The 21,330-nt window shown below is 37.4% G+C and overlaps 1 protein-coding gene across 1 annotated transcript; it reads left to right on the top strand.

Annotated features, from left to right (window-relative positions):
* Positions 1-1,407: 1,407 nt before the first annotated feature.
* On the top strand, positions 1,408-20,325 carry ASPA (aspartoacylase). Its single transcript, XM_029212770.1, has 6 exons — positions 1,408-1,812; positions 4,933-5,128; positions 6,592-6,685; positions 9,208-9,315; positions 15,940-16,049; positions 19,803-20,325. The coding sequence occupies exons 1-6, from the start codon at positions 1,577-1,579 to the stop codon at positions 19,998-20,000; spliced, it is 942 nt and encodes a 313-aa protein (XP_029068603.1). The 5' UTR covers positions 1,408-1,576; the 3' UTR covers positions 20,001-20,325.
* Positions 20,326-21,330: the final 1,005 nt, after the last annotated feature.

Genomic DNA, 21,330 nt, shown 5'->3' with positions numbered 1-21,330 from the left:
TGCTTTCTCTATCTCTGCATTATAATCTCTTAAAGGAAGAACACAGGTATTGGTTTATTAAATATTTTGAAGCATTCACATTTTATATTTCCATCATGTGTTTGTTTGTAAGCTTGTTTGTTTCCTGAGCACATTGTAGTGACTGTTCATGTGAATTCGGAAAGAGCAAAATTAGAACTTTGGGGAAAGCCAAAAATAACAGGGAACACCCTTTTGTTCTGTGAAAAACACTGGACTTAGATTCAGCAAACCTAGATCTCAGGCCTAGTTTTCTCCTGGAAGCTTGGGAAATTTAACCAAGTTATTTAACCTCTTTTTTCTCTACCTCTGCAATGGGGATGTCAATACCTAACCCATCCTATCTCATAAAGTGGATATGTGAATAAACTGAGATAACGTATGTGGAAAAACATTATAAATTGAACTACTCTGCAGTTGTAATGAATTACTCTTGTCGTACCCCTTTCAACCAATCTCCCATTACTAGCACATAGTGTTTTCAGTACTTGAACATGTTTGACTTTCTGGATGATTGAGCATGAAATCAAATCGGATTTGGCTCAGAGTCATTTCTGCAAAGGGATGTAATCATCTTAGTACAGTATTCTGGATAGTTTCCCCTAATAAGACCCCCTCTTGACTAACACATTCCAGTGGAGAGTCTCTGTTGCCAGTAAATTAGGCTTTGTCCATATAAACTCATATAATCTGGTTTGTATATATAGCATGCCCCAAGACATTTTCAGGCATTACAAAGTCTTGCAAATTACTAACAGTTGTTTTTCCTTTAGTATTTGGGCAAAAAGTGAGGAAGATCCCTAAGCAAGTCGACTTAGAATTACTAATAACTTCATGAGAAAGAAATGAAAGCATGTTTCAAAGTAGCTTTTTAAGACCCAGTGACCATTGATTTGGTTCTTGCATCTCTGACCATGAAAAAGCATTCTGAAAGAAAGGATAGTGGTTCCAGAGGAGGTCTCTGAAGATCTGCCATTGGCTGTTTATAGAGATGAAATTCAAATGCCCTCAGATGATAAAAAAGGGCCTGAACTCGTTTCAGAGAAGAAATGGTTTAAAGTGGAAACATAAATATTGAATAATAACAGGCATACTATAGACCTTTTCTTTATTTTTTATATTTTTGAGGATAAGAAAAGTGTAATCTATTTTTACTACTACAAATAGTCATGAAAGCGCCATTAGATGACATTCTAGCTGAAGAGAAAACAGAAGTTTTGCATTAGTGTGAGATGTTAATTTATTATTGCATTTAGGTCTACCGACCATTTGAGGGAGTTAGCAGTTAAACAGCTGTATCTCTAGTTGATCTCTGCATATTTTAATCCAAATATGGTAAAGGGCAGGGCTAAATAAGGGAGTGTTCTTATAATAAACAGGGCTCAGAACTTGTAACAGAAAATTAAAATACACTCCACTCAAGTTCTCGCGTGGTTAACTTTGCACTTTGGTTAAAGTCTTATTTAGATTTAAATTTCTAAACTTTGCTTACAAAATTAAGTTTTCTTTGATCTCCTCTCTTCTGAATTGCAGAAATCAGATAAAACTACTTGATAAAATGATTTCCTGTCACGCTGCTGAAGATCCTATTAAAAAGGTTGCTATCTTTGGAGGAACTCATGGGAATGAACTAACAGGAGTATTCCTAGTCAAGCACTGGCTGGAGAACGGCACTGAGATTCAGAGAACAGGGCTGGAAGTAAAACCATTTATTACCAACCCAAGAGCAGTGAAGGAGTGCACCAGATATATTGACTGCGACCTGAATCGAGTTTTTGGACCTGAAAATCTTGGGTAAGACTATATGCTGTGTTGTGTGTGTATGCATGCACACGTGTGTGTATGTGGATGTGTCTGAAAAGTAGTGTGTGTGAGAGCGCGTGTATATACGTTTGATATTCATGTTTGTACATATAGTCGCTATTGTGAATAAGATCACTTTCACTTTTGTTATACGCCATTATGAATTACTCAGTTCCCTAAACTGGGCATTCATGGGCTCTTTTATAAACTTTTATAACCATCAGACTGTTCTTAACTGATGTTGTTTTTAAATGTATTCTACACAGACTGAGACAACAAATAACAAAGGTTTTTAAGTCGTATCTTTAAAGAAGCAGATTTAATAGTCTTTTGCATTAAATGAATGTTTGGCCACTATGCTTGGATACATATTTGTTAGCTTCTAGGTGATTTACTACTATGTGTTTTGCAACTATGTTTATGGTAGTGCAGGAAGTTCTAGTTAAGAAAAGTGCAATGTTTCAGTGAATATTTGTTTAATGAAAGAGTGAATAAATGTCTATCATCAGAAAACACTAGACCGCTCTGTGATCTGAGGAGTAGATGTACTACCTTCAGTAATGGATTACTAAGACCTGAATTTTCTGAATTTAAATTACTGCTGATGATACGTTGCATACAGTGTATGCAATCATAAATTTGCCTTTTTTTTTACATCATTATAGCTACCACTGTAGATACATAGGCTTCTAAGCTTTTTACCACTTCTTTCTTTCATTTACATAAAAATATTATTAAATACCTACTCTTCATGGGGCACTGTGCCAGGTACTGTGGGAGTACAAAGCTATGGACAAAGTGGTTTCTACTTTCAATGGGTTGGCAGACTACAAGCTAAGATATAAATCATGCACAGGAACAACTAATGGAGCACCACTTTATGTGCTCATTTTCTATTAAATCCTAATTTGAGTTTAAAGAGTTACTTAATCTCATCACAGATCAAAAGACGGTTACTACATTTATACAAATTTGCCTCACTTTATGGAATAAATTCTTCTGGGGCAATTATACATTAGCCATAGCTTGCGTAACAGGCCATGTTCTCACTAACATAAATTTTAATTTCAAAAATGCTTTATCTTCATGACTGAGGTTATGTCAACACAATTAAGGTTTATCTATTCACCTAAAACATCTATTAACTAACTCATATTACAAGTAAGGATTCCTTGAAGAATAACTTTTAGTCGGCATGTTAACTTCCCAAATAACTCTGAGATGAACTGGAGTGAGTTTTCTTATTATGACCACTCAATAACATGCATTTCAATGAGAGTAGTCTCTTTAATTAAATTCACTTTCTACTTCTTGCATTTAACACTTATCAGAGGCTAGACAGTTCTCTCTCAGGGTAGTTATGGAAACTTATGAAATAGATAAGTTAATTACCTTCTCTCATCTTCCCTCTCCCAAATTTTGCCGCTTTCCCTCTATTCGTCATCTCAGTGATGTCACGACTACCCACCAAATCACCTATGGAAATCATCTTAGAACCTTCCCCATTCTTCATCCCCTGTGTCTAGTGGGTTACGGAGTCTCCCAATTATTCAAATATTGAATAGTTGTAGGTATTTTGCAAATCTAGTCTTCCTCACCATTTTTACTGCCTTAGTTTACTTGTTCTATAGGTAGTTAGAGTAGCGTCCTAAAGAATCTTCCTGCATCCAGCCTTACTCCAATCCTCCCTACCATGTATTGTCTGTATGGCACTAGCCATAGGGATCATTCTAACAGGCAAATCTTGTCATGTCTTTCCCCTGCTAAAAATTCTTCAAAAATCTCCTATCCAGAATAGAGTTAAGTAATTTAGTATATAGATGTCATTCCCTTTAGGATATCGTTCCTACCCTATTCTTTCAGCTTTATCCTTTGGGACTCTTCCTGTGGGACCTGGATTCCAGGCACAAGAGCTCAAAGTGTCTATTATCTTTCAAGACTTCAAGCCTTGACCATGAGCAACTGGGTGGCTGTGGTGTGATTTACTCACATGGGGGAGAATGAGAAGCAAATCAGTTGGGGGAGGGGGAGAATTCATGAAGTTGTTGCATGAATTAACTTTTAAAGTGCATATGTATCCTTTAGGAACTATGTCTGGTTGCATATAATAGAAATCTGAAAACAGTGGCTTAAACAAATAAGGGTTTCTTTTTCACAAGTAATAAGTCCAGAGGTAGGCAGTCCAGGGCTGGTACAGCGGCTCAATGATATCATCAGTGCCACAGACTCCTCCTATCTTCCCACTGCACCGGCCTTGCTGTGCAGCTTTTGTCCCATAGTTGAAAAATGGCTGCTCCACTTTCTTGACTGATTTCCAGGCAAGAATTACCCAGGCGCAAACTGTAGGTCCTTTGAAGATACTAACAAAAACAGTCAGAGAATGGAAATAAATGGAATTAGAGAGAAATGTGGTTGAATGCTTTAATGAGGAAAAATAAATTTAAATTATCATGTACATTAAGAAAAAAATGTATCCTAACCACTGGGGGTGGGGCAGGTAGAGACTCATTTGAGAATTCAATAAAAACTATCAACCGTCATCCCAGAAAATGCATGTATGCATATACCTGCAGATTTTTGTATTTTTGCAGGGTCTACAGACTCTTCTCTGTAAAGCTTGACCCTGAACCTCTAGTGGTTCCTGGACATCACTTAAGAATCCCTAATTAGATGCTGTGAGCACCTAACTTTGACTATTTTTGTGCACTAGAACTAGCTGTAGGGCAAAAAAAAAAAGAAAAATAGGTGTATTTGATGGTCTAGTTCCATTATAGCCTAGTGCACTTAACTACTAAGAGACTGTTGATTAAATTAATGGAAGAATTTTGTTCAGGGTTGAAGTCAAATGATAAACTGAAATGTCCTTCTTGTGACCAGCCACATAAATGAACTATTATTTGCAAGCATGTCAATGCAACATTACATGGAATCAAATAGAAGGGAAAAATGTAAATTTTCGATTATAAAGTTTTCAAATAAATTTCCAATTCCTTTACAGATTTTTCATATTAAAGGTTTGGCAACTGGTTTCTTATATACTGTGTTCTTATTGTATATTTATGTTACCTTAGCCGCAGATGTTGTTAATCTTTTTCTCTCTGCTAATAACAGCAAAAAAATGTCAGAGGATTTGCCGTATGAAGTGAGAAGGGCTCAAGAAATAAATCATTTATTTGGTCCAAAAGATAGTGAAGATTCGTATGACATTATTTTTGACCTTCACAACACTACTTCTAATATGGGGTGCACTCTTATTCTTGAAGATTCCAGGAATGACTTTTTAATTCAGATGTTTCATTATATTAAGGTAATGTCAATGTTATTAATTTACAAGTTAGCATAGGATCCATAATTTTAAGTCACTTATAGATGTGAAACAAGCAGAAAAGGGTCAGGAGGGAGGGTCCAAGGGAAATGGGGGTCTGGGAGGAGCACCAGAATAGAGGTAGTAGTGACAGGCGGGAGAAAAGGAGAAGAAATGAGTAAAACAATAAATGCAATGAATAAAATAATAAAACATATGGACCATTGTGTCTATAAAATTTTAAATCTTTTATCAAGACAGCCACCAAATCATAGGCTATGTGGTAAAATTAATACCAAAATTTTAAATGGTATGGTTGAAGTGGCTCAATTACCATTTTAGGAAGCTCAAAATACAGTCATTTAATGTTGACTAAAGACCAATGGTAAAAAGATTGGCTCTCTTTAGTCCTGTCCTTGTCTGCATTTGATTCAGATACCCTAACATACATCTGATCTTTCAGTACTTCATATAGGTAATCATTTTAAGGCTCAGAAATCTACAAGATGAAAAAATCAGCAATCCATTGCTATACCTAGAGAAAAACTGCTAGAGAATAACAAGCAAACAAAAACACAAATAATAAACTGTATGATTATTTTTATATAAAGGATAGACTTCCTTCCGGAGAGCTGGTATGAGCTAGTATGATTTAATGGAAAGAGTGTGACCCATATAGCCAGTGCCTGGGTTCAAATCCTGGCTTTCTCTCACTAACTTTGAACAAGATATTCAACTCCCCAAACCTTGCTTTCTTCATTTTATAAAATTGACATAATAACAATACTTACCCCATATGGCTGTTATAAGCCTTAAATGAGATAAAATATTTAATGCACTTAGCTGAATGCCTGGCAGATAGTAAAGATTATTAGTTTTGTTTCCTTGAATTTTTTGGCCTTGACTAAATAGTAGTTCTGGTAAGAGATCATAATGCAGCTGTTTTTGCTGCTGATTGAAGGGAGAGCTGAATACTTTGCTTGCCAGGCACAGAAGCAGCATGTTATCAAAACTGAGGGGGCCGTCTTGAATTCTCATTCAGATAAGTGGAGGTAGGGGGAGTTAGCCGACATCTGTAGGGACCTGGCCCATAGGGGTAGAAAAAGAATTCTTTAAGAGACCAATACTAAGCTAAATAGTAAGTGTAACCAGTGGTGAAAACAAAAATAACCAAATCCATTCAGAAAAAGAATTTATTCATATTCTTTGTTTATGGTTCTGGGGAATTGTTTAATGTACATTTTATCCAAAAAGCTATGTATTATCCAATTTTATATGTAATTCATTTATGTGCTTTCAAAGCTTTAATAATACCATCGGATTTTAGAGTGTGTTTCATAAAGCTGTCTTACTAATCATAGTTGATGAAGTGAAACATATTGAAGACATTATTGACTCTGTAATAGCAAAGAGAACAAGGCATATGGTCTTTACATAATAAGAAAAATCTTTTAAATTCTTTTCAGACTTCTTTGGCTCCATTACCCTGCTATGTTTACCTTATTGAGCATCCTTCCCTCAGATATGCAACCACTCGTTCTATAGCCAAGTATCCTGTTGGTAAGTCATATTTCCCACTGTCACAACTAAACAAAATATGTCTGAGATGAAACTCTGAGAAAATTAATTTAAAGACTATTTATAGCTACTTTGCTAATAATTATGGCTTATAATTGTCAAGTAATAAGCAAAATATCACAGGCAGTCTCTAACTATAGCAGATTTCCTCAATTTCATTGAGCAGCTTTCTACATTCCAGGAAAAAACACTGAGCTGAGGGAATTTGAATCTTTTATAATGGACAGTAAGCAGCCTGCCTTTTGCTTAAGAAAGACACCATCCCTATCTTCCAAGACTATTTACTATACAAACATTCTTTAAAAATATAATCTGGAGCCAAGGCAGTCACTATCTTGCTGGCAAGATGTGCAGAAGTACAAAAGACCCATGGAAAATTCTCTCCCAATATCCCTCTTAGCACCTGCTTTGCAGTAGAGTCTCTGGTAATGTGTGTTTGTTATCCGTTCACTTGTTTGCCCTGTCAGTCACTGGGCTGTGAATTCATCTTTACCTTCTGGTAACTTCCAACATGCAGGTTTGCACTCTCATACACCCTCCCAGACAGACAGTCTCTTTTTCTATATCCCATTCTCTTTCCTGAGTGACCTATTAGCGTAATTGTTTGCAGACCACACTATAATCATTAAAATTGCTGTCACAACTTAAAATCTTTTTTGTCAGATCTCAGGTGGTTTAAATAAGAGAAATTTAATTTAAAAACAAGTTGTCAAACAATAGAAGCAAATTTAAGGTTATCTTGGTTATTCAATTATTGATAATTTTGGTGCATAATCAAGGGATCAGTTGAGGCAAGCTAAATAGCCAAGTATAGGTAATTATTTGAAACAAACCAAATGCTTGACAATAATGGATAAAGTTCCTTTGAAGACACCATATAAAGCATAGGATTTCCAAGTCTTGAGAGAGCAATCTTGGTCTATTACATTTATGGGGCAATGCTGCTCTTAGGTAGAACAAATATCTACTGATATGTTTGGCTCGTAAAAAGAGAGCCAACTCTTTCAAAGGTTTCAATATGGGGGAGTATTAAGATCATCATAGGTAATAGAAATATTATATGTTCTCCTTTCAACTTTACTATTTTATTTGGAATATTTTATATCATCCAGTCATTGGGGGGAAAAACACAGAGAGACACACTCTCCAACTCAATGTTTTATAATACTCCTATGATTTTAGGTGCCACAAGATGTTCATTGTAATTTCAAGCATCATATGCCAACACGACAATATCTAGTGGAAGAAAGGAGACTCCCAGGAACTCCCCTGCAGACCTTCCATTATGGCCAGCTGTTCAGAACTGGGTCACATATCCATTCTTAAATTAATTACTAGGATTAATGAGATTACTATGATTGACTAAAACTATTCTACATTTACTCCTGAGTTGGATACCCCAACCAAAATCAGGACTCTGTCAGCAAGGAGTAAGACAGAATGAATTTTGGGTAGGCAGCCAACAATGTCTTCCACAGTATGCATACAAGACATATCCATGAACACATTTTCCCACATTTGTACAAATCATTTATGTACTGATGCATACCTTAACCGCACTTATATCATACACTTAAGTATATCCAGGAAAGCTAAGCACAAAAATGAAAATGAGGATAAAAGAGAATACAGTAAGATTTTGTGAATTGAGAAATAATAGAAGTGGATGAAAATAGAATAGGTGGAAAAGACTGTATATGAATTGGTGGAAGAGAGTGGATGATGCTATACTTGGTAAATGGTTTTATAAATGGTTAAGATGATGATTGGAGTGATAACGGTGTGGGAGACTTGGACAGGAGGGAAGGGACTAGATAAGTGGTTTAGAGAAAGAGTATTTTGTAGGTTTACGGATGGATGCTTGACAGCCACAGGAAACAGACCTGATAGTACAGGCAGAATTTTATTGGGGTGAGAAGAAATGAATACAAATTGTTTCTACAGAAAATTAAAACCATTGCACTATCATGTTGGGATGGGTTGTTATATTAAGGGCAAGAATGTTGCTCTAGGGTCACATAGATTGTCATTTGACTTAAATCCATGGCTCATTTAGTCTAGATTTCTATTGCTAAATAGTATAGATGTGTTTTCTCCTACAAGCTAAATGTTAGGTCTGTGACAGTTTCTCTTTGTGGCCACTTATTATTTTGTCAGTATAAATTTGTCTACTCCATTTACTATATTATTACTTTTTAATATTTTGACAATATTGAAGGAAATTTAAAGAAAAAAGACCTCAAAACCTTGCTACTATAACACAACTCTTTGATTTTTTTCCATGTTCTCTCCCAGTCTTTATTTACTATGCATATAACTTGTACATGTAAATGTTCTGCTTTATTTTTTGCCTAACATTAGGTCTCAAATATTTTCCATGCTGCTTCATGGTCTACCTCTTTAATCATTTTTAATGATGGGATTCTAGATCTTGATATATGAGAATGCTCGATCTTATATTCTAATACTTATATGAGTGTGACTATCTCCCCTTCTGTACTTAGGTATAGAAGTTGGTCCCCAGCCTCAAGGGGTTCTGAGAGCTGATATTCTGGATCAAATGAGAAAAATGATTAAACATGCTCTTGATTTTATACATAATTTCAATGAAGGTAAGTAGTAGGCAGAAATTGTTTCTTTAATTGTTAGCTTGTGTGTGTAAATAAATCAGAAAAGGAAGATGAGATGGAGTACACATAATGACTTAACCACTAAACACTGAAATAGCAATGGAACCTAGGTTAAATTTGCCATGTTTGTGACACTAGTTGCTTTTTAAAAAATTTAATCACTTCAGCCATTCGTCAAAGACCAGTGTAGACACATTCAAGAAAAGCAGCTACCAAATAAAGCTCCCCAAATGAAATCCTCATTTTCCTATTAATCTCCATTTTTAAAAGCAAAGAAATACAAATGTCCAATAAACAGATGAAAAGATGTCCAGTATCACTAGTAATCAAAAAGTGCAAATTAAAATGCAAAACCATTTTCTCCCATTAGATTGGGAAAATATTAAAATCTGATAATATTAAGTGTTGGTAAGGGTGTAGGAAAAGGAGACATTCTCCTTCCCTGCTGGTATAAATTGGTAAAGACACTTAGAGGATAATTTTACAGTAACCACTTTCTAATATGCACAGATCCTATGACCCAGCAGTTCCATATCTCAAAGAAACACAAACACATGCACACCTACATGCCACATGCCACATACAAGGGTGGCCACTGCAGCATTGTATGTAAAGCAAAACAATGGAAATGACCTGAATATCCATCAGTTGGCTAGTTAAATAAAATAGCATGGAAAGATCTTCAAACTACATTGTTAATTGAAAGAAAGCAAGTTGCAGACCAAAACATACAATATACCAATTTGCTTCAAAATAATAATAATAAACACTTGCTGGAATACACATAAATATATATGTTAGTACATAGGAACAGTTCTAGAAGAAAACACATCAAACTGATAACAGCAATTACTGGGGAGAGGAGGGGAAAACCAGGTTAATTTTGTTTTAATTGTGTTCAGGAAGAATGATGTACTCATGTATTATTTGTGCAATTACAAAACAGTTAGATGGGGCTGGTGGTGAGATGGGTACATGGATCTCTATGTACTATCTGCTCATTCATTTGGTAAAAACCTAAAACTGCAGCAGAAAAAATAATGAAATCTATTAATTATTTTAAAAATAACTTAAAATTTTTAAGAATTATAATAAAAGTAAAATCAAAGAGGCATCTTATGTAAATAATTATTCATACAGGCAGAACTGAAATTATTTGTTGAGGAATGGGCCATTACAGTGACAGAGCTGGTGAATAGTTCAGTGCCTGTGGGGAGTATAATCCCTTAACCTGTTTGTGCGTCCTACTGTGATCACAGGAATTTCTTCCGTGCTTGGGAATCCTTTGACTCCAAAGTCACAAAGACTGAAAATCAGCATTCTACCACCTTTGTCTGAGGACAGGTTCTATACGGTCTAGTGGACCTGGTGTTGGGAAGGTCATCACTTATTCACAAGAAACCATTCAAATAGTGAGTGTGAGACTATGATGTTAAGAAACAATGCACCCAGGTAGAAGGCCACAAACCTGACTGAAAAAACACATGGTTTTCAAATCACAATCCATAGATTCCTGCTACCGGGTAGGGATTTAGTAGCTGTCCTAGTAGCTCCGGGACAGCCAGCCCACCTCTGCTTCAATCAGAGCAGTTCTGCTTTATCCTTGTAACATTTCATTTAACCAAAGGATTCTGCAATTCAACATTTTAAAACCATTATTAATTTAGACTCTCCAGTTTGATGGATTTTTAACTAACATGGAAAGAGCACCATTATCCAAACAATGCTGGCAAAAGGATCATAACCGTCTGAAGAAAAGTCTCTAGAAGTGTATAGAAGAGCTCCATTTTTGGCTCTGTGCTACTCAAAATTATTATTAGTACTTGGATAAGGACATAAGTGACATGCTTATATAAGTGGTAAGTGACAGGAAAATATCTGGGTTCAAAAGGTGTATCCAAAAAGTTCTGACAATATTTAACAATAATCTAGACCAAATGTTTAAGGTTAAATACATCAGGAACAAAATTTTACTTTCATGTTAAAAAATCCCAGAATGAAGGAGGTGATAGTCTCTTTTCCGCTTGGCTAAACAACATTTGGAGACCTCTGAATAAATTCCAAGTCCATATTTCAGGAGAAACATCTATAAAGTAAAGGTTAGCCAAGGAGTTAGTTGAGCATGTTGAAGAGTTTGAAAACCATAATAGGAATGATCCCAAAGACGCACATAGAACTTCAGTTTACAAAGTACCTTCACATGTATCCTCGTGTATGTGACAATATGAGTGGAGACTGATAGAATCAAAGATACTTAGACTGGCAAAAAGAAGTCTTAAGGCCAATTTTATTTCAGAGTTTCAGAAGTGTTATATTGGAAAGGAATTAGACATGTTTTCTGTGACTCAGAGGCCAGAATAGAATCAGTGGGATAGTGTTACCTAAAGACAGAAATTTCTGGGACTTACCTGGAGGTCCTGCGGTTAAGACTCGCGCTCCCAATGCAGGGGGCCCAGGTTCGATCCCTGGTCAGGGAACTAGGTCCTGCATGCCTCAACTAAAAAAAAAAAATCCCGCGTGCTGCAGCTAAGACCTGGCGCAGCCAAATAAATAAATATTAAAAAGAAAAAATAAGAAAGAAAGAAAGAAAGAAAGAAAGAAATTTCTAATTAACGAAGCTGACCAACAATGGAACAGACCATACTTTGTGAGGTTGTTTAAAAGCAGGAGCAAATGACCACTTGGTCAGAAAGATACAGAGAATATTCAAGCATCGATGAAACTTAGGCATTTGAGACTCCTTCTAGCTCTGAGATTCTAAGTAGCAAAAACATGCTCCTTTGTGTTCTACCACTTTCTCCTTTCCTCCCAATGGACCTTCTGGTTTAAAGGTATGACATCTGATGTTTCCATCTTCAACTTGGAAGTTGTGGTAAATTCTAAAAATGGCCACAAATTCTTCCTTTCCCTGCTTCCATGTCCTATCAAGAGATGGAGTCTGTTTTCCTACCACCTGAATCTGGCTTGGCCATGTGACGTGTTTTGTGCCACAGAAGAGGTTTGAAAAGAACTTGAACATCAGGGCTTGCTCTCTTGCTGACCTTGGGAACCTTGCACTGTCATTATGTGAATCAGTCCACCCTAGCCGGCTGGATAATGAGAGACTGTGAGGCTGAGAACTGAGACACCCCAGCTAATAGTCCTGCAGCTCCGGCTGACAGCCTGTCAAATGCCAGATATGAGAGTAAAGCTGTCTTAGATCATCCAGCCTCCTGCTGACCTGCCATCTCCCCACAAATGCATGAGCAAGCCAATTAGAAATCAGCCAGTCCAGCCTAGACCAGAGGAACGGGCCAACCAACTCACAGAGTCATGAGCTAAATTAGAAGGTTGCTGTTTTATGCCACTAAGCTCTGGCATAGCGCGTTATGCAGCAAAAGCTAACTGATACAGAAGTAATCACGGGGTATCTGCATTCCAACCCTGGCTGCACTTTCCGCGCCAAGGGGAAAGGAAGATTTTTCTTTGGATTGCAACCATAGCACACTATGGGCTCTACGTTGGATGAAAGTTCATCCTGTTTATTAAGAGTTTGCCTGGTATAAATGTAAACTACTCCTTTTCCAAGTTTCTGGGCATTGGGTTGTTTAATGCTGCGTCTTTGTAAGTTGGACTCCACTATTGGCAGACTGCCTGCATCCCAATATCTCACTGCTCAGGAGCTACCCAAATGTTTAACATATTTAGTTAAGAGAAGGAGCACAGTGGGGAAGTCATCTAACCAGTTGAACGTCCTCCTGAAGTTATGCAATCACAGAGTGTCAGAGCTGGAAGAGTCCTCCAAGGTAAACTAATGTGAAACATTTATTTGAGAGGTAAAGAAAGTGAGCTTCGAGAAGTTCAGTGTCTTGCTCAAGTTTACACAGCTAGGAGACTAGAGCCTAGGTATCATGACTCCCAGTCCTAGCCTCTTTCTCTCCCACACTGGCTTTTTAAGTTCCGTTTTCTACCTCTATCCTACCTCGGTGTACTTGTGGACAGTGTCGGTAGGCATAATTTGAGAACATCTTTTGGTTTAGTGTCGTTTGTGAACATCCTTAACTAAAATTTTATGGAACCATATAAGACCCTGAATAGCCAAAGCAATCTTTAGAAAGAGGAACAAAGCTGGAGGCATCACATTCCCTAACTTCACACCATATTACAAAGCTGTAGTAATTAAACCATATAATATTGGCATAAAAGCAGACACACAGATCAATGAAACAGAATAGAGGGCCCAGAAATAACACCATGTATATATGGTCATTTAATTTACAAGAAAGGAGCAAAGAATATACAATGGGGAAAGGACAGTCTCTTCAATAAATGGTGTTGGGAAAATTGGACAGCCACATGCAAAAGAATGAAACTCAACCACCATCTCAACCACCATACACAAAAATTAACTTAAAATGGATTAAAGACTTGAACATAAGAATTGAAACTATAAAACTTATAGAAGAAAACATAGGCAGTGAGCTCCTTGAAATAGGTCTTGGTGATTTTTTGAATCTGACACCAAAAGCAGAAGCAACAAAGGCAAAAATAAACAAGTGGGACTCTGTCAAATTAAAAAGCTTCTGCACAGCAAAGGAACCCATCAACAAAATGAAAATACAATCTACTGAATGGGAGAAAATATTTGCAAATCATATATCTGATAAGGAAGTACTATCCAAAATATGTGAAGAACTCATACAGCTCACAGCAAAAAAAAAAAAAAAAAAAAAAGTGTGATTTAAAAATGGGCAGAAGATCTGAATAGACATTTTTCCAAAGAAGACATACAGATGGCTGACAGATACATGAAAAAATGCTTTACATCATTAATCTTCAGGGAAATTAAAATCAAAACTATAATGAGGTATCCCCTCACACCTTTTAGAATGGCTGTTATCAAAAAAATAAGAAATAACAAGTTTTGTTGAAGATGTAGAGAAAAGGGAACACTTGTGCACTGTTGGTGGGAGTCTAAGTTGGTGCAGCCACTATGGGAAACAGCATAGAGGTTCTGCAAAAAATTAAAAATAGGACTACCATATGATCTAGCAATTCCACTTCAGGGTATTTATCCAAAGAAAATGAAAACACTAATTCAAAAAGCTATAGGCACCTCTGTGTTCATTGCAGCACCATTTACAATAGCCAAGGTATGGAAACAACCTGTGTCCATCAATGGAAGAATGGATGAAGAAATTGTGGTATCCATATACAATGGAATATTATTTAGCCATAAAAAAGAATGAAGTCTCGCTATTTGTGACAGCATGGATGGACCTCAAGGACATTATGCTGAATGAATAAGTCAAGCAGAGAAAGACAATTACCATATGATCTCTCTTATATGTCAAATCTAAAAATGAATAAATAAAAATTTAAAACCAAGCTCGTAGATACAGAAAACAAATTGGGGGTTGCCTTAAAGCAGAGACAGGTAGGGATGGGAGAAATGGATGAACTGTCTGAGGGGTTTTTAAATTTAAATAAATTGAATCTTTTTAAAGTCACTCTAACCTATTAGACAGCCTGGAAGTTTCATTTTTCAAGAACAGTGTAACCATGAAAAACTCAGTAAGACACAGACAAATCCAATAAATAGAAGAAACAAAGAAATCAAAGAAAATAAGAAACCGAGTGTTGGACTATTTGGTGTATTGGATTGGTTCAGGATTATGAAACCTAAACTTCTTATTGTTGATAGAAAGGGTACAAGTCCTTTATAATATATTGTCCACTTACTCCATAGGCCAAGGAAGTTAAAGGACTCTGGGACCTGAGATCATTAGTCATAGAGCCAACACTCAGCATTTTGGTAATGCTGGCAATGATGAAATAAGATAACACTAGAGCAAGAGCTGTTATGGCCAACGACATGTGCCTCTAAGGATGGCTTTTTCAGCTTTAGGTTAGGACATTCAAGCACCAGAAAGAAGATCCTGTACAGTGTCTCAGTGTTAGTGGTGGCAGAGCAGCTCTCTGCCTGAAGCCGTACAAGCCTGTGGCATTTTTCTTAATAGCCCCAAGTTGGAAACGTGCAAGATGTCTATAAACCATAGAAGGAATAAATAAATTATGGCATTTTCTCACAGTGGAATACTATACTGCAAATAAAATGAACAATAGCTACACACCACAATAGGGATGAATCTTCCCCAAAAGTTGATCTTAAGAAGACAGACACAAGATGCATATATTGATTGATTATATTTGTAAAATATTCAGAAGTAGGCAAACCTGAACTATATTGTGTGGGATTCACGCATGGGTGGTGAAGCTATAAAGTAAAGCAAGTAAGTCATTACCAAAATTAGTGGTTACTGCTCAAATGGGAAGGCGATGGGATTATGATGGGAAAGAGACATGCAGGGGATGCTGGTATGCAGGCAATGTTCTTGTCCTGGGTGGTGGTTCCATGGCTAATCACTTTACAGTTCATTAAACTATATATTTATGTTTCATGTACTTTCTGAGTGTTATACTTCACGATAAAATGGTTCAAAAGCAAGAAAATAGTGTGTTCCCCCTGTAACTGTCTGTCTTCAGTTTTTGTTCTTTAACGTATCAACTTCCCTTTTTTCAGGAGATTTTGTTAGTTGCTATTTATACGTACTGTTTTTGCCATAGGAAAAGAATTTCCTCCCTGTGCTATTGAAGTCTATAAAATAATGGAGAAAGTTGATTATCCCAGGAATGAAAGTGGAGAAATTGCTGCTATTATCCACCCTAAACTGCAGGTAACATTCACTATTTCTTTTAAATGTTGAAAATAATGACGCCCTACCTTTGAGTAGAACTTTACAGCCCATAAGGCACTTTACATGCATTAGCTCATTTGATGTTCTCAAAAGCACTGCAGTCTAAGGTATTCAGACCGTCACTCAGTGAATATTTACTGAGTAAATCCTTTGCTGGCTCTGGGGGTACATCAGTGAACATGGTTTATATTCTTGTGGAATTTATAGTCTAGATATACTAAAGTCTAAACTGTGATCTTGAAATGAAGATAACCAGATGCTATAACAGAATAATGAGGTGGGGATGGGGGTCAGAGAATGTGAAATTCCTGTTCAGGTGCAATGGGTAAGAATTATTATGTCTATTTTAATATAAGAAAACAGAGGCTCAAAAATTAGATCCTTCCCATAGTTATTGATGACAGATCCAGAAGGAATGTTCTTTGCAGTTGACCACATTGCTACCACCTCCCTGTGATCACTACTGTATAAGTTAGAGCAAAACGATCAGAACCTCTTTCTTTGGAATGTTTTCTGCCGCCTTTTCCTGACTCCTCAAAACCTCAGTATCTGTTCCTTGTGTGGTTTGATCAATAATGGCATAGTGAAGGGGAAGAAAAGGCTCTTAGGAATGTATAGGAGGTTTAAAACTGGAAAAGGCAGAGATAAAAGCAGAGAGGAGCAAAGATTCCAAAAAGCTAAAACATCCGTCTCCATGCACAATCTCAGACCTCAGAAATGTGGAAGTGATCCAATGGGTTGTCTAGTCTGGTGCATTCATCCCTGGATGCACATCGCCTAGAGAGCCTTCTAAAAAATAACAATCTCCCACTCTGGGATAATCTGATCTTATTGGCGTGGGTGATTAGGGTGGGAAACCACTGATCCAGTTCGGATTCCTGTTTAATGACCCTAATGATAGTTATTCAGACTTACAACTTAATAAAGTAGCCTGCCCCAAAATACAGGCTCGTGGAGCAAATCCAGCTTTGTGCCTTAGTGGGATCCGGGTGGACACTTGAAGAAGGAGTCTTAGGCAGTGTTTTAAAGGACAGAAAGATAAAGATTGGGGGAGAGAAAAGAGGAAAGCACTACAGGTAACAAAAATTGCACATACAAGAAACAGAGGCCAAAGTGATGATGTCACAACCGGCTACAACACAGGATTTTTAAAAAAATTTTTATTGGAGTATAGTTGCTTTACAATGTTGTGTTAGTTTCTACTGTATAGCAAAGCGAATCAGCTATACGTATACACATATTCCCTCTTTTTTGGATTTCCTTCCCATTTATGTCACCGCAGAGCACTGAGTAGAGTTCCCTGTGCTGTACAGTAGGTTCTCATTAGTTATCTATTTTATACATAGTATCAATGGTTACAAATGTAAGTTTTACATTCCTCAAGGACATCCATGAAAAATACAAAAATCATCCTGGGGAGGCAGAGAGGTAAGATTAATGGGATCACTAATAAACAGGGCTAGTTGTAGGTCTTGAAAGTCAGGAAGGATAATTTTGATTTGGTAGACAATAAGGAATGGCTCAGTATTCTACAGGAGGGATTGACTGATGGATTATTTCAATAAATATATTTGAAGGACTTCTCAGCTTGTTCTGGGCCCTGAGATTCAAGATAGGGTCTCTCATAGAGCTTCCATACTAATAAGGGGAGAACAGACCATGAATAAGTAAACAATACATCAACCACATGATTTCAAATTGTAATAAGTGCTATAAAAGAAATAAACAGAATAATATAGGAGCAGTTAACAAAGGGTTCCTACTAGATGGAGTGGTCAGAAAGAGCCATCTCTGAGATGAGGGCATGGAAGCTGGAACCTGGAAGGTGAGAAGTCAGCCATGTGGAAAACAAGTGCAAAGGCTCTGAGGCTGGAGCAAACTTGGAGTGTTTGAGGAACAGCAAGAAGACCAGTGTCAACAGAGAGTAGGGAGTGAACAGAGACCCTGGAGCCAGAGACTCAGGCAGGCACCTGGTTATGAGTCCAGATTTTATTCTAAAAGTGATGGTTCTTAATCAGGGGTGCTCACTAGAATTCTCCAGGTTCCCTCTTCCCACCCCCAAATGCTTGGAGCCTGTCACAAAAGCACTAATACAGTGCTTCTCAAGCTCCAGCCACATGAGAATCACCTTAGTAACTTTTTAAAATCCTCATTCTCCGGCCCAGGGATTCTGATTTAATTTATCAGGGTGGAGACAAGAAGTCAATGAGGTTCACCAGGTGATTTTCATGTGGCTCAGGTTTGGGTAGCACTGCCCATCGGAATCTCTGCAGGTGGGGCTAGCAGACAGTGCGGAGGTGTTGAAGACACCCTGTCAGTCGTTCTGGGGCCCATCTCTGACTGAAAACCACTGGTCTGGAGCAGTAGTTCTCAGCCACCCTGTCCTGCAGAATCACCTGGGGCTTTAAAAAAAATACAAACAGTGAATTCTAAATGAGTAGCATGAGGGAATTGGAGGAGGTGTGTGATGGAATTATGCTTCTTGATTACATGCTTATATGACTCTGTGCTATACATTTGTCAAAACTCAGAATCATACCCCAAAATGGTTGGATTTTACTGTATGTAAATTTAGAAAATAGTGATGCCTGAGCCCCACTCTTGAGATTCCCATTTGATGTATCTGAGATGGGGCCAGCCTTTATTCATCTATATTTTTCAAACATCCCAGGTAATTGTAACATGCAGCCAGGGTTCAGAAAATCGCTGTGGTGCTACGCTTCTCAAACTTAAATGTTGCACCTGTGAACCTCTGGGGATTTATTAACATGAAGATTTTGACTTAGTAGGTCTGCGGTGGGGAATCAAATTCTGCTTTTCTAACAAACTCTCAGGTGATGCTGTTCTGTTGCTGGGAACAGTTAGAAACACAGAATCTCAGACCCCCACCCCGGACCTATAGAATCAGAATCTGCCCTTCAACAAGATCCCTATGTGATTTGCAAACACAGCAAAGCTTTGAGGAGAACTGCTCTAGGGTTCCTTTGGGGTGCCAGCACTGGTGTTTGAGGGCTCACAGGTCCAAACCCTGGTGGGGACCTCTCAAACAATTCAGTTGTTATCCTAGTGTGGGGACACGTATGGGAAATATCCACGTCGTCTTAGAGTTTTCCCAGCCCACACCCCACCTTCTCCCACCAGTTCCCACCAGTATAGAACCTCCTAGCATGCAGGCACAACGTCACTCATTTTTTATCCCCAACAGTAGAATGTCTTATATACAGAAGGCTCTTAATGGATATTTCCTAAATTTTGCTGAGCAGAATTTAACTTCAGGTAGCAAGAGTTAGGATATGCACCTGAGGAGACACTCATTTAGTTGTGCCTTTTGATATTATAAATCTCTTTGGCAATATTCAAGGCAAACCTGATATTGAAGCCAACTATAATCACATGTGTCAGTTATAAAAATAAAAAGGGGAACTCTTAAAACCGCTGCCCAAATTAACTGCTCAATCTGTTTAGTCAGTTAACTCACATGCCTCTACACTATCTCTTTTAAAATAAGACAATGCTGTCATTTTAGTTGTCTAGAGCCTGACATAAACATTTTTTTAATTTATTTTTTCTTCAAGTATAGTTGACTTACAATGTTGTGTTACTTTCTGGTGTACAGCAAAGTGATTCAGTTATACATATATGTGTTCTTTTTCATATTCTTTTCCATTATACAATGTGTAAAGTAGGTGAAAAATCTAATGTAATTTATGTATTCTAATTGTTTCCTGAGAGGATCAAGACTGGAAACCATTGCACCCTGGGGATCCTGTGTTTTTAACTCTTGATGGAAAGACTATTCCATTGGGCGGAGACCATACCGTGTACCCAGCGTTTGTAAACGAGGCTGCATATTATGAAAAGAAAGAAGCTTTCGCAAAGACAGCTAAACTAACACTCAATGCGAAAAGTATTCGCTCCTCTTTACATTAGAAATCACTTCTAGCTCACTTGTTATAGGGTACGTTGAAAAGTTCTACTAGTTCGTAAGCTCCTGAAGAGCAGAATTGTGCCTTATTCATTTCCACAGCACCTAGCCCAGTGCCTTGCACACAATGGACATTCAGGTAAATTTCTTGAATGGGTGAATACATTAATGAATACCTTCTATAGATATCGTACTTTATGTATGTAACTTATTTAAAGAAGCACATTTCTTATTTCTGTATAGCTTTTTATACCTTATACTTTGATAGTTTAACATTCTTAGTAAACAGCCTTTGAATTTAAATTTTAACATTGAAATAGATACTATATACACAAAAAAATAACTTGAGCATATAATTAAATGTTGTATGTTTTCAAGTAATATAAAAATGCTGCTAGAAACTAATGGTATTTTAAATTTTTTCACATTTGAATTAATGATAAAGTATTAAGGATCCAGTCTATCAACTTTAGCAGTAGTTGTGTTATCTGTAGATTTTTAAATGCTCTTTTGAAGATGAAATGTGAACAAGAAATGAGGGCTGATTGTAAAGGTGACATTATGAATAAATCAAGAAACTCTGAATGGTCCTTTGTCCACTGACAGCCACCCACACAAAGCATCACAAAATATCACTTCTCTGGCATGCCCACTTGTTCTGGGTTGACCTCAGGGAGCGAAGAACCTCCTTCAGACCTCTCACACGCCCCGCTAGAAGCTCACGTTCCTTCCCAACTTGGGAGGCATGTTGCTCCCAGCCCTCCCTTCTTACTTTGAAAGAACACACTTGCCCTTCTTCCTAGCCAACGTGTAAGGAAGTCTTTGGGCTCCAGTAGCATAGGTAGTAAAGGCAGAAAGAGCAGAGGGCAGTGGACACTAGTGGAAATGTGACCCAAAGCCATCTCTGGTTCACAAATGCATTCTTTTAAGACATTCCCCCCTGGCCTAAATGCCCAAGTCCCTCACTCCCAGGATTCTTCTCCTCAGAGGTCCTCGGGCTAAAACTCTGCCTCTCTCCCGCTCCAATCCCTGCAGGAGCCTCCCCTCCCTCCTCATGGCAGCCAAGTAAAGAACACTTTATCCCATGATTTGGACCCCATGGAACCCATGTTTACGGTTTCAAATATATTTACAAAATCACACTAACATTATCTGTAACGTATATATGTCTATATATAGACAGTTCCATTCTTGCAATAAATTCCATTAAGCCAATTTCATTCCATATTCACTGCTCTACAGCACACAATTAAACTGTTTCTAAATTTTCAGCATTTATTTTTGCACTTTACCAAAACTATTTTCATTGGAATAAACTCTCTTCCTTCTGAATTC

This window comes from Monodon monoceros, unplaced genomic scaffold (genome assembly GCF_005190385.1).
Source record: "Monodon monoceros isolate NGI ecotype Baffin Bay Population unplaced genomic scaffold, NGI_Narwhal_1 Super_Scaffold_9, whole genome shotgun sequence".
Taxonomy (NCBI): domain Eukaryota; kingdom Metazoa; phylum Chordata; class Mammalia; order Artiodactyla; family Monodontidae; genus Monodon; species Monodon monoceros.
This window is presented reverse-complemented; position numbering and strand designations above follow the sequence as displayed.

Bases quoted from the DNA above. Each gene is read 5' to 3' on its own strand.
- ASPA (XM_029212770.1), top strand. From the start codon at position 1,577: ATGATTTCCTGTCACGCTGCTGAAGATCCTATTAAAAAGGTTGCTATC. The intron at 6,686-9,207 runs GTAAGTCATATT...TTCTGTACTTAG, and splicing joins TATAGCCAAGTATCCTGTTG to GTATAGAAGTTGGTCCCCAG. The intron at 9,316-15,939 runs GTAAGTAGTAGG...TTTTTGCCATAG, and splicing joins TATACATAATTTCAATGAAG to GAAAAGAATTTCCTCCCTGT.